At 51.8% G+C, this 13,249-nt stretch overlaps 1 protein-coding gene across 1 annotated transcript; it reads left to right on the top strand.

Moving 5' to 3' along the window:
* The first annotated feature begins 5,554 nt into the window (after positions 1-5,554).
* CRYGN (crystallin gamma N) lies at positions 5,555-13,003 on the top strand. The gene is made up of 4 exons (XM_062567656.1): positions 5,555-5,632; positions 5,822-6,070; positions 6,797-6,942; positions 12,805-13,003. Exons 1-4 carry the CDS (start codon positions 5,612-5,614, stop codon positions 12,938-12,940), a joined length of 552 nt encoding a protein of 183 aa, XP_062423640.1. The 5' UTR covers positions 5,555-5,611; the 3' UTR covers positions 12,941-13,003.
* The last annotated feature ends 246 nt before the right edge of the window (positions 13,004-13,249 follow it).

Here is a 13,249-nt window from a genome sequence, read left to right as displayed (position 1 = left end):
GTACAGAGATTTCAGTTGACTTCTGAGGCTGGCACCTTCCAGCAGTTACACAGCCTAATAGAGGCTTGAGCAGCCTGATGGGTTGCACAGGTTAAGTTTTGTTGTTGTTAGAGAGCCCTAAAAGGGGTAGGTACCTTTGGAAGTGCGATATTGGTTATCAACTTACACTCCTGTACATAACAAACTGCTGTTTGCATGGATTCTGTATAATCTTGTGCAGCTGGAGAAGGCCACTCCAGGTCTTCTAAAAGTTCTTGAGGATTGTGATAAATGATGCTTGGATTAAGAGTTAAATTACTAAGGAAGTTGTTGTTCTCCAGCACAGGCTAGGAGAAGTTTGATATATGCTTAATAAGGCCTAGCCTTACTTCTAGTGATGATTCTGCACTTCTAGTGCAGGAGAAGGTGCAAAGGTCCTTTTTCTGTTAAGAAAATGCAAGTTTCAGCTACTCTGTCAAGTGAAATGAGCATTAACTTGACTGAATTTAAACTTCTGCAACTAAATAGCACTCTCCTATAAAGGAGAAAATAGGCAAAGGCCAAAATTCTGCATTACTTGCACTGCAATCCAGCTCCTTTCTTTGTTGCATGAATAGTAAGGAAGTTTTCAGCATGCTGAGTTCAGGATAGTGAGCTGAGCAGCCTTCAGTCCACTGAGAACCACGAAACCTATGGGGCAGGTGTAACTCTGCAACTGGAGTGTGCATTGCTGGCAGGAATCCAGTCTGTGGTTATTCTTTCCAGGTCTCTATTCTGTGCATAGGGAAATTTTATCCCTGCTACTAAACCTTGCGATGAGGAAGGTCTGAGGGCAGCCAAGGCTGGCTGTGGAGCATCATGCCTAAGCTTTCTTCCTGTCTGTTCAGTAAAGGTGCTTTGCATGGTGTTGGTGGTGTAGAAGTGAGTTCACAGCTCCCGAGGGTTCGCAGTGGTGGTATGGTAGCGTATGAACCAAGCAGCTGTATGTTGTTTTTCAACCAAGGGCACGGCAATGTGGACTAAAACTGGACTCTGCTTAGGAAGTTCTTGCAGCGTTGGAAGAAATGGAGAAAACTTCAGGCTTCCCATTTTTCAGCTTCTCTGAACAGAAAAGTTCCTACATCCAAACGTACAGCCCAGAAGTGAATAAGCACCTCGTGCATTTACTATTGCACCGAAATGAAAAGGGCCAGAAGCGTGCAGTCTTCCACCTTTGCAGCCAAAAAGCTTGCGCTGCTGCAGGTGCAGGCATCGCAGGCTGCCATGCCAGTGGGGCTTGGTGCCTCGGTGTCGCTGGGCAGGAACGTGCTGGAGACAGACCTGGTGCCCACACCCATGCTGGCTGGGCTTACATTGCTAATTAACAGTGCTTTGCTCTAACCTCTTGAGAAGGAGAGATCAACAGGTTCTAATTAGGCCTTATGTAAGCAGCACTGCTCACCATCAAAGCATTTTGCTAATGCTACCTAATCTTCACGGCCTCATGAGGTCAAAATTACTCCCTGTTTATGGCTGGGGAGAGGAAGAGCCTTTATGCAGCTGGCCTTAACTCATCAAGGGCACGGGGGAAGCGTGGTTAAACTAGGTCTAGGTGATGGGCGTTCTTGGCTTCTGGCTCTGCCCTTCCTTTTCGTAGACTTTTTTCTGTCCTTCCTTTTGAAACAAAACTGAAAGGGTTTCACTGGAAGCCCTGGGCTTTTTGGCGTTCTCCAAAAAGTCCTGTCTCAGTCCACTTGTTCATTTGGCCCAGCTTGTTGAGATGTCCCATGGGCTGCACTAGGGCTGATCCCTAGGCAGAATATTGCTGAAACTAGACTTTGTTTGTTTGTTTGTTTGTTTGTTTGTTTTGTTTGTTCAATCTCTGCCTGTCTTATGCTGCTATTAAGTATTTGACGAAATCTGCCCAGTTGGGCAGAGGAGGAAGCTAGTTCTTCAGAGCACAGAAATGCCCCGTTCTGTTTTCTGCCTCCTTTGGTGGATTTGATCTTGATTTATGGTGTCTTGCAGCTTTTTTGTTTTGTTTTTGTCTTTTTAATCTGATATTGCTAATGATAAAGAACTTGTTAAATAGCTTGAAACAGTTCTGAGACTTTACTAAAAAATCCTACCAGCTCCTTCTCTGAAGAGCCGTGCTTTCTGTTAGGTTGCTTTTCTTTTTCTCTCTCTGGTGACAGACCGACTGTTCTTGCCTTATTACTTTGTTTAGAAGATGAGATTTTTCCTGCTGTATCTTTACTTTACACGTTGGAAGACACAGCTGGAAGAGCACGCTACCTAAGCTGGCATTTTTAGGGACGTGGGAGACAGATGCTAAAAGGGAAGTGGATGGAACAGGAGAATACTCAACCCTTTCTCTCCCTTTCCACTGTCCTGCTGTCTGTCTTCGTTTCCCTTGTTGGATCTGACTCTCAGGACCTCTTCAGCAGGCTCTTGCTCATCTAGCTCAAGAATTCTCCTACCTGTAAAAAGTCAGGTATGACGTATGCCTGGCCTCAAGCTCAGGGTGCCTTGCTTTAAGCCAGGAATGAGTAAAATCAGCCAAACGAGTCAGTTGGAGCTCTTGCTTTTATCAGCATCACCCGTTTTATAGAACAGACACGTGTCCAGCCTGCACTTTCAAAAACCGAGTGTGCTGGCTTCCAGTAGAAGGCTGAGACCTAGGATCCCACTTACTGTCTTTCCTGCCAGTTTCTCAACTCTACCTCCTTACACCAAGTTTGCTGCGGAGCTCCTCTCTCCTTCCTGCTCCCTTCCACCCTTGGCAAGTCTGGTTCCTGCTGTGAAACTCTTCCCCCCGGGGCCCTGCTGAGAGCAGAGTGACCCAAAGGAGGGCTTAGGACCACTTCTCTTGGCAGCTCCCGATTCCACAGCGAGGGGCTATTTTTCCTAGCAGGAACCTGGCCAGATCTGCACCATGGCTCTGCTACAAGGTTTCATCAGGCCTCAGGAGGTCTTTGAGTCTGTTTTCCATGTGAGGCACTGTGAAGTGTTGTGTAGCACAGTGTGTGTGGTGGAGATGGTACAGCATAGCCATCTTTCATGGAGACATGCTCCAAGTGACCACCGGCAGCTGCTTTGGCTTCATACTTCTGCAGTGAAGACGGTGCCCAGTCGTGTACCGTGTGAAGTCACGTGCACAGCGTGGTCATAAATATATTCCCCGGCAGCTGATCCTTACTTCCCAGCAAAGAGCAGGCAACGCGTGGCTGCTGGTGGGAGGTCACACTGGCTAGAGACGTTTTGCATTCGCTATAACCACCCTTCCCAGCAGCTCCAGGTGGCAGGACATGGAGGACTCGCTCATTGGGAATGAGTTACTCATGCGTGGAAATGAACGCTTTGGCAGCTGGGAAGAAGTGGGCTTGGTTTTAATAGAGTAACATGGTTTTAAAATAGAAACTCAATTTTGAGCCATAAAGATAGTTTCTCCCGCTGAGGTGTGTCGTGCTCGCAAGTGGCCCCCAAGATGCGCTAGTTTGCTTCAGCGATGAGCCAAAAAAAAAATCCCTAGCCGCCTGCATCGTAAATCGTCCCAGGTAAGTGTAAATTGCTGCTAGCGGTAGCTAAGCCTAAGGCTGATGGGATGCACCCAGGTGATCTTAAACACTTCTGAAAGCATGTTTGTTTAATACGCATTTTTCTCTTTCTGGTAATGCCTGAAATTCATTGCTGCAGCAGGAAGATCTAAAAGGGAATCTCACCTCCTGATTTTCAGAAGCAGATGCTGAGAAATGTAGGAAGGAAAGAGACTGCAATAACCTTTGTAAAATGAGTGCTAGGGGTGGTTCCACATCTCACCAGCTGGAAGTCTTTCTTGGTAAGGTGAGTGAAGAAATCTCTTTTTTTCAAGCTGGATGGCCTTTTAAAAGCGCTGGGATACGGATGTCCTTTGCGCCTGTCCCTTTGCAAATCTTAAAAGCTCTGCTAGAAGCTGGAGCGTGGCCCTTTGGGAGAGTGTGATGTTAAATCCTCGGCTGTTGCTCACTTTATTATTATTTGCATGTAGTTGTGCTGACAGTATTAAGGTGCCTCTGAGCAGAGGAGAGCATAACGTGGTGCCAGAAGATCGTCCCAGCTAGGTCATTCCTGAAGATTCACCTGCAGGAGTCACGTCCCACTGTCTTGAGGAAACCTCTGCGTCAGAGAAGGTTTAAGTCTGGCTTCCTCCTGCCTTAACTCTGGTATTTTGGCGCTCTCCGGCTGGTGCTGCCCGACGCTGCAGATCTTTGCTGTCTGCTGCAACGCAGGGCTGCAGGCCACGGCGGGCTGGTTTCTCTAGGAGCACGCCACGGTGCCTCACGGCCGCGTTTTGAGGGCTGGACGTATATATGCCGTGCCTCTTGGAGGGAAGAGGTTTGCTTGGGAAAAGGCTGCTCCCAGCCGCCCCCGACAGGAGTTTGCTCCAGGAAGGGCTGTACCGGGTCGGAGCAGACGTCCATCAACCCAATATCCTGGTTCGCTGCTAGCATCTACCGGAGACGCAATAGCAGCCATAATTAGAAAATATATATATACCAACCAAGGACCTGAAGCGAGAATCCTGGCTACCGTGTAAGTGTTAACTTCTCCTTGCACCCCGCAAAAGACGCTCGTTGCTCTTCCGAAAAATCAGAACTACCTCAGTCAAATTGCCCTGAAATGAAACGGTTTCTGCAAGTTTAGCAAACTGAGCGTACACAGAAAGAAAAAATAGTGCTTGCTGTGACGTCTGGGGCGGTCGCGGGCTCGGCACGGTGCTGCCCAGGCTCCCGCGGCGTCGCGCTGCTGCGGCAGCCCGGGGCCGGGACGGGGCTCCGGTGCTGGGCGCCGCCGGCGGCGTCCGGGCGCTCGGGGCTTCCCGAGAGCTCGCAGCAGGCTCCAGCGCCCACGCGTCTCCGGGGGCTGCTCGGCTCGCTGGTTTGCCCTCTGCCGTTGGCAGCTCCGGCAGCCTTTGGGAGGGATTTTCGCTGGGAACGGGGATTTGCAGCTCTTCCCGGCCGCCAGCTCCGCGCGTTTGCCTTCGCCCCTTCCCAGGGCCCGGCGCCGCTGGGCGGTTGGAGGCGCCGGATGCTCTTGCGATCCAGGGAAGAGGAATACGGAGCGGCGTTTGCTTCAGCTGGTGCCGTAAGGTGTTGGAATACGGAGACTAAATGGGAAACGATCCCTTAGGGCCGCCGGCGAAGCTGGGAAATCCCTCTAATCCCGCGCCGCCGAGGCGCCTTCCGCGGGCCTCTGCTTTCGGCCGCGATAGCGGGGAGTCGGTTGGGGAAAAGAACAGCGAAGGGAAGTAAAACCAGCCCGGAGAAATCAGCAAAGGGCGGCGCGGCCTTCGCCTTATTTGCTCGTTGTCCGTTTTTATGTTTTCTTTATTAAAAAAAAAAAAAAAGAGAGAGACAAGTCCTCGGACGGGCGCAGCAGAGGCGCGGGCGCCGCCGGGCAGCTCCGCTGTTAAACCTCCTGCCCGAAAGCAAAACCCTGGACTCAGCAGGCCCCGGCAGCCGCAATTCTGCCGGCTAAGCAGGAGCCGCCGGCGCGGCGCCGGGAAGCCCCCGCGCTCCCGGCCCCTCTCGCCGGCGCCTATATAGCGGGGCGGCCGCCGCTGCCGCGTGTTTTGGCTTCGGGCTGTCGCTTTTGGGAGAGCAGCCGGCGGCAAATGTCTCAGTATTCGGGAAAAGTGAGTAGAAGCGGAGGCGGCGGAGAGGCGCCGCGGGTCCCGGGGCTGGCGGAGCGGGTCGGAGCGGCGGCCGGGGCGACGGCGCCGGACGCGGGGGCGGCGGAGGCGGCGCGGCAGGGGGGACGCGCGGCGGTTCTCCGAAAAACCGACCCCGTTGTCGGGGACGTCTTTTCTCCTCCCTCGGCCCAGATCGCTTTCTACGAGGGCAAATGCTTCAGCGGGCGGAAGCTGGAGCTCTGCGGGGCCTGCGAGAGCTTCCAGGAGAGGGGCTTCGCCCCGCGCGCGAGCTCCGTCCGCGTCCGCAGCGGCGCCTGGGTCTGCTTCGACCACGCCGGCTTCCGCGGGCGCCAGTGCGTGCTGGAGCGCGGCGACTACCCCGACTTCAGCCGCTGGGACGGCCACGGCGACCACGTGGGCTCCTGCCGGCCCGTGGGCATGGTGAGCGGCGCCGACCACCCCGCGCAGCGCTCCGCGCCCCTCCCTGCAAAGGCACAAGGAATTCTGCTTAAAAATGCCCTTGCGGCTAGCTCTGTCCCGCGTCCCTATGGAGCAGCCCGCAGCATCCTCCCCAGGGGGGAATTTACCTCGGTTCCCCTCTTCCAGAGCTTACGTGTCCCTATTTATTACTTTTTTTTTCCTTAAAGAAAAGCACAGCAGCCAGTAGCTGCAGATACGGGTGGAACCAGAGGCAGCGTCACTTAATTTAGGGAAATAGTCTAATATTTTTTGCAGATTTTATCTCCCTCTATTTTTTTTCCCTCTGCATCTGTATTTTCTTGACTTTTGCCCGTGCACGGAGCTCGCGCTCTCTGTCCGGGGGTTGCGGGACGGGGCGAGAGCGGGGGGGCCGCGGCGGCGCTGCCGGCGAAGCGGGTGTCCGTGCGGGGCGGTTTGTCCCCTGGCGAGGGGGGAGCTTTGCGGACGAGGGGGGAATTGGGGGGGGGTGCGCGAGCCTGCGCGACGCGTCCCATGCGCGGTCGGTTTGCACGTGAAAAGCGGCTGCAGAAAGGTGCAGACGTTTGCAGCGATTTCTGGATGGACTCGGTTCTGCATTTCCATTGCAAACGACCTTTGCATCGGTTTCTTTGTCTTGCAAAAGCTGTGGAAATAATTTGATGCGTTTTTTTTTGGGGGGGGGGGTTCCTCAAATCCCTTTGTCCCCAGCACGGAGAGCATTACCGAATCGAAATATTTGAGGGGACCCGTTTCGGCGGTCGCAGCCTGGAGTTCACCGAAGATTGTTCCTTCCTGCAAGGACGAGGCTGGGACAAGAACTACGTCAACGCCGTCAAAGTGTATGGCGACGGCGCGTGAGTAGCCGGCTCCGGGCGGGATTGCAGTCGCCGCGCGGCTCCGGCGTGCAGCGCGGGCTCCCTGCCCCAGCGCCCTCCTTATCGCCTGCTGGACGAGACGCAAGGAAGCCGGTGTCAGGGAAAGGGCTGTCAGCGTCGGGGGGGGCTTGGAGCAAGCCTAAAACTGCTAGTGAAGCACGTGGGTTTGAAAGATGTTTTTTGGTGCCTCAGATACTGAGTTGCCAGACAAGAGCTACGTGAAGGGGACGTGATTTTTGCAGGATGACAGCTCGGCACGAGCTCCGAGACACCTTGCTAAGGTGTGCAAAATGAGGCACCTAAAAACGCTCTTCTCTTTTCCCTTTCTTTTTTCCTTTTTTCTTTTCTTTCTCCCCCCCCCCTTTTTTTTTGAAAAGTTTCTGTGCCTGGTTCCAAACTCCTCCTTAAAATCTACCCGGCGGGGCGGCTCCCGGCGGCTGGGCCCGGGCAGCCGTCCCGGCCTGCCGGGGGAGGTGGGCAGCTCGGCGCTACGCAGTCCATAGCTTTTGCTTTTCAAGTGGCCTCTCCAAGGCTTGCTGCCACACTAGAAACAGCTTCCCCTCTTCTGACAGCTAAAATTAGGCAGCAGCATCTCACCTCAAAATTAAATTACATCTCGGAGAGACAGCGGCAACTTCCAGTTCAGCAGCAGCAGAGTCAGCAGAGAGAGCGGCTGTTTGGATTCCCAGTTCCCGCGTTTGGTGAGGGACCATAAGCGTTTGATAACTATGGATCAAAATAGCAGCAGGTCCCAAACCAGGGATCCCCAGTGCCTAGCAAAGGTCATATGAGGAGCAGCTCCGAAGTCAAAACTTTCCATGGAGATGTGGAGCGGTTTGTTCCCCAAATCTGGCCCGGATTAGTGCAGGGAGGCTGTGGCTGGTGGCCGGCGTGGACAGGGTCTCTCCATCGCTGGTGGTCATGGTGTTTGCACGGCAAAGTCAGTTCCTCTCGGGAGAGGACCTCTCCTCCAAACCAGCTGGAGTCGGGGCTGCCTCCTTGGACCACCGTGCCCGGGAGGTGGCTGCCCCGGCGTGGGGCAGGCTGCTCACTCGCCCGCCGGCCCGGGGGTCGCTCCAGGCTCGGAGAGCGGCGAGAGGGAGAGGGAAAAGAGGGAAAAGAGGAGCAAGAGGAGCGGGAGCGAAGGTGCCCTGCGAGCGCTGGGGCGGGCTGCAGGGGGCCGGCGGTGGGACATCTCGGGTGCATCCCGCCTGTGATCCTGGGCACCTTCTACCCACAGAGGTTACTTCCCAGACTAGGAAAAATCTGTAGCGTTTTGAGGCTGTAACATCCTGACAGCGAGCGTCATGCAGGATCCCTTCTAACCCAACCCAGAACCTCTCTGTTTTTCCCCCCAAAAAACAGGCTTTCAGCTCAGGCAGTGCTACTTTTTTAAATCCTAAGCTAGCGAGCAGAGCAACCCGCTCCAGGAGGTCGCGACAGCCGGCTCGCGGGCGTCCGCCGGGGACCCCATTAGTGCTGTGCAGGGATGTGGACGGCGTTCGGATACCAGGAGGAGAAACAGCAATACAAAGCCAAGAGAGACTCTGGGAATACTTTGACAAGAGTTTTAGACCTATTATTTACCACGTGTGTCCCTGTAGTAGAGCCTGGAACTTGAGAAATTGGGATGTTATCCAGGAAGTTTCAAGCGCTTAAGCTTTTCAGACGGATTTTTCTCCCTCGCCCCCTGCCACGTATGTAAGGGCCCCGAAGCTTCCCCTCGTGCACGAGGCCGGACTGTTTGGCCGCTTCTGGTATCATTAAATGATTTCTCAAAGGCTTGAAGTAGCTTTAAGAAAGCAAGAAAAATACTGAGAGGACCGTGGACCCTGAAACGATGGTCACTGAAAGTGTGTAGGATCTGTAAATGTTTAATAATTACTTTTGTAATTAAACTGCAGAGGGTCCCACTGGTGGAGGTGCTGCCACGGAGAGGTGAGACTCAGCAGGGAGCGGGGTGGGAAGAGCTGACCCGGCGGAGACACGAGGGTGTTGAGAGAGCCCAAGGGGTGGGAGGAGATGGCAGATTAACTCCAGCCCTCAGCGTGGTCTTGTTTTACTTGGCTGAACGGAGGAATCGATGTTTTTCTGCAAGATGCACCTTGTGAGGAGAAGAGCTCGGCACAGCTTGGGCCATTTACACCCGCCGCTCCCGCGGGCAGCTGGCGCGGGGCCGCGCGGCCCTCTCCCCTCAGCCCTGGGCCAGCACTTCTCTTTCTTCACGAGAAACGCGGGCCGGGACACGTCCCACGGCTGCGTGAGCTCAGACCGCCTCTGAGGACGCGTCCTCCCAGACACGTCCTCAGCCGTTCGAGGAGCAGAGGAGACAGGGATCGCCGGAGAGGAGCATCCGCCACAGGCTGTTTCCAGCATCTCGGACACTTGCAGGCAGAGAGCCGGCACTGAAATTGGGTCAGTTTTATTTGGCATGCGCTAAAAGCAGATGTGAAGTGGGCTGACCTGCTTTGCTCCTGTTCTGCTCACTTCTAGCAGCACCCAAGTCTCACCCTGCGTCAGTCTGAGATCGTTGCTAGCTTGTATAATAAATACTGTGCAATTTTCTGCAGATCCATGCATCTCTAACCACTCTCTGGAGCTGGAGAGATTATTCCTGTTTTTAAAAGCCGCAAAGGTGAGATATGTCTGATAAACCCAGGGGAGGAAGCAGACCATGACCAGACGGCCTGCTCTTTCCGTGTCCTTCAGGCCAAGCTGCTGCCGTGGAGACCGAGCGGTTCTGTTATCCCCATCAGTGTTATTTCCCCCTACACGATGTCTGTTGGATACGGAAACATTCCCATCCTCTCCAAAATCCGGGTGTGATGTCATGTGCTGCTAAATAGCTGCTGCCTGCACTACCAGCAGGATCAGTGGGAAGTGATGCCGGATCGGCCGGAAACTTGTTCCCGGAGAGAAACGTCTGCCGCCGCCGCTGCACGCCTTGGGGCTGAGGGTGTCCGGCACCCTCCCTGCCGAGCATTTGGGGCTCGGGAGAGCTACCTCCCCACATGCAGATGGTGATGCCTGAGCTGTTAAGACAGCCCTGGAGATGAGAGCTCTTCCCTCGCAGTTCCTAAGATGTTGCTGCCTACTTTGAAGCTGTTGCAGTTTGTGGGGAAAGGAGCTTTGCCATCTGCATCCCTATTCCCACCAGCAGTGTCTGCTCCAGTATCACAAATGATATAATCCGGCTTTACGTGAAAACATGTGCTGCGTCTCCTATTCGAAGGCTCAGTCACTCACAAAAGATGATTTAGAAATAGTAACTTTAGAAAGCTGTTTTTTTTTTTCTTTTTTTTTTTTTTTTTTTTTTTTTTTTACATTCTGGCAGAGAATACCCCATAAAAGGATTTTCTAAACTACAGCAACATGACTTGAAGGAACCAAATCACACCTTTATTCCACTGACGTATTTGAGTGCGTTAGCGTTTGGTAGAGTTCTTGCAGTCAGGCTGGAAATTGCAGAGTGGGAAGTCAGACATCGCTGCTTCATCACCATTGGCGCCTGCTGGGCACGGCACCCATCAAGGAGCTATTTATGGAGAACCGACGTACTCGGACAACGCTGAACGTGTATCGTTCAACTAAATGGGAACCTGTAGGACTGCCCTGTTCAAGTGGTAACCTACTTCGAGGTTCTCTCATAGGTCTAATGGCTTTGCTGTTTTTTTTGAGCAAGACAGGGTGCTTTTCTGGTAGAGATGGTTTAGCCCTGTGCAGGTTATTGGTTTCTTTGTGAGACCTGAAATTTGTGGCATACATGTGGGTAAAGAGAACAATATAACATCCTTTCTAGCATGAAAATCTGAGCTGTGGAGTCCACTGTAAACATCTCCTTAACTTCAGTGTAGTTGAATGTTTGTACTAGTAATGAATTGGGACCAGTGTCCTTCAGAAAGGACAGGCTGAACTACGTTAGGGACAGCACTTGCAGGGCAAGGGAGTCCGTTCACGCCCAAGCTGGCCTGCGTGTGTTCCTGTGTTCCCCATCGTCTCTGCACTCCTTTCTGTCTCTTCCCTTGTGACAAAAACATCTTTTGTATGGAGCCGTGGCAGAACTGAGAGTGGGATTTATTTCAGTAGGAGTCTTTGCTAGTTTTTCAGTGTGAGCAGCTAGTTTTGGCTTATAGGGCCTGGGCTGGTTTCATGTAAGTTTTATTCCAATGTCCTCTGGGTTTATGTGTTAATGAACCACAGTCAAAAGATTTTTGAGGGTTGTTTGCTATGTGCCTGAATCAGCTGAACCATGCTGGGCTTGAGGACTAGATGGCCCTTTTTCTGGGCTCATGACTAACTTGATTTCCTCTGTTGCTGATGGTCTCAGAGAACATAAATTTTAGGAAATAAAAGAGCAGCTAAGGAAAGTCTGAGGATGACTTTGTAATTCTGTTCAGACTATAAATTGATTGCAAAAAGTGCCAAAGAATGAATTTGTTTGTTTGGCTAAAGCCAAGGCTAAGGATTCAAATGCCTTGGCTGAGCACATTTCAGTGGTGCTGCTTGCTTGTAGAAAGGGGTTGTGGAAGCACAGGCAGCATGATAGAGTGGGATACCATGCAGGTGTGCACCCCGCACACCAGCTCTGTTGGTGCTGCACAAGGCAGATGGGAGCAGGGGCCCACCACAGTCCAACGCGGTGTCCTCTCAGAAATAGAGGATAGATCTAAGTATGTCCAGGAATATGTAGAGCAGCTCAATTAAATGTCCTAACATTTTGCATTTTCTTTATAATGTCCATGGACGGCTTGATTTACAACTTTTCTCCTAGGCTTGCAGCTTTTTGCCCTGGGTCAGACTCAGATGAGTTTCTCAGCTATTGTTTGACTTTGGAGGCTAAGCAGTCTTTGCCTTGTCTAGTACTTAGCTGAGTTTCTCCTTGGGAATTTCACATACATTAGTTCCCAACAAAAGCTGAACTCCTAGCAAGTGATAGACTACAAAACCCAAATGATTTTGAAGATTTTGTTTGTGCTCCACTGTCTTTGCTGAGCCAATGGGTGGGACAAATACCAGGGGTCCTTTTAAATTTACCTGTAATCTTGGTAAGAGAAGAACAAGGTAGAGATGAGAATTTCAGCAATGATGGAGTGGAAACTGAGATGTAACACTATTACAGCAATGACATAATTTGGTTAACAGGCATGGGAAATTTAAATAGAGGAAAAAAGTGAAAGTTGTAGCCAAATTAAGACCATGGAATGGTGCAAACTGGAGGAACAAAGGGAAGAGAGAGAAGCAAAGTTTGTCCCTCTTCGCCACCAGAATTGCTGCTGCCTTGGAGACCTTCAAATGGAGGAAGATATCTTAAATAAACTGGTCAAGCTAGCTGAAGAAGTTAGGCATGCCAAAGTCAACAAGGGTGTTGGTTGATGCATCTATTTGACTATACTCCAAGGGAAAGTGGTAGTTAACTCTGGAGGTAGAGATGAAGTGAAGAAAACAGAGCCAAAACCTGCTTTCTGTTGGAAAACATCAGAGAGAGGCAATTGAGAATTACTAGTAAAGACAGGAGTTTTTTAAAAATGGCTGTAGAGAACCAAAATTCCCATTACGGGAAGGAGGTTCATTCAGCTGCATTCAATGCATTTCAGCTGTTGCAGTAAGGACATTTCTCCTTATAGTCCAGAACAGATTTACCAGGGAGCTAAGAGGACCTGTGTCCTTCATTAGCACTATGTGCATGTTTTATACAGTAAAGCAGCAGCTGGGTAACCTGCTCAGTGCGATCACGACTCACTCTGCTCTTGCCATAAACTGACTGTTCCTACAACAGTGTGAAGGGGAGAGTCCCTGGTCATGGGGGGCTGCCTGAGTAATTTAAGCCTCCTTTGTGTTCAGGTGGGTGCTGTACGAGAAGCCCAGTTACCGAGGCCGTATGTACATGGTGGAGCGGGGAGAGTACAGCAGCTGCCACGAGTGGCAAGCACAGAGGCCCAACATCCAGTCCATCAGAAGAGTCATCAACTACTTCTAGCGGGGCATTTGTCATACCGGTGGTGTCCTGCTGCAAGCCAGGGGCTCTCCTCCCTTCCTGCTTGCTGACACATAGAATAAATTCTTAAACAACATCTTTGGGCTCTAAGTATTTTTTTCCTCTCGCTTGCATAACTCCTTTGTTAGCTTGATTTCCGTATTGTGATTTTACTTTTTTATCATGCAGTAATTTATAAGGAGGATGGAGGGGTGATGTGACAGGCCTCTTCCCAGCAGGGCACCAGAAGTGACGGTGACAAGCAGCTCCAGGACACCTTCCTTGCTGTGGTTCTGCTCTGGCAACTGTTTG

Source organism: Rhea pennata, chromosome 2 (assembly GCF_028389875.1).
Source record: "Rhea pennata isolate bPtePen1 chromosome 2, bPtePen1.pri, whole genome shotgun sequence".
Classification (NCBI taxonomy): Eukaryota; Metazoa; Chordata; class Aves; order Rheiformes; family Rheidae; genus Rhea; species Rhea pennata.
This window is presented reverse-complemented; position numbering and strand designations above follow the sequence as displayed.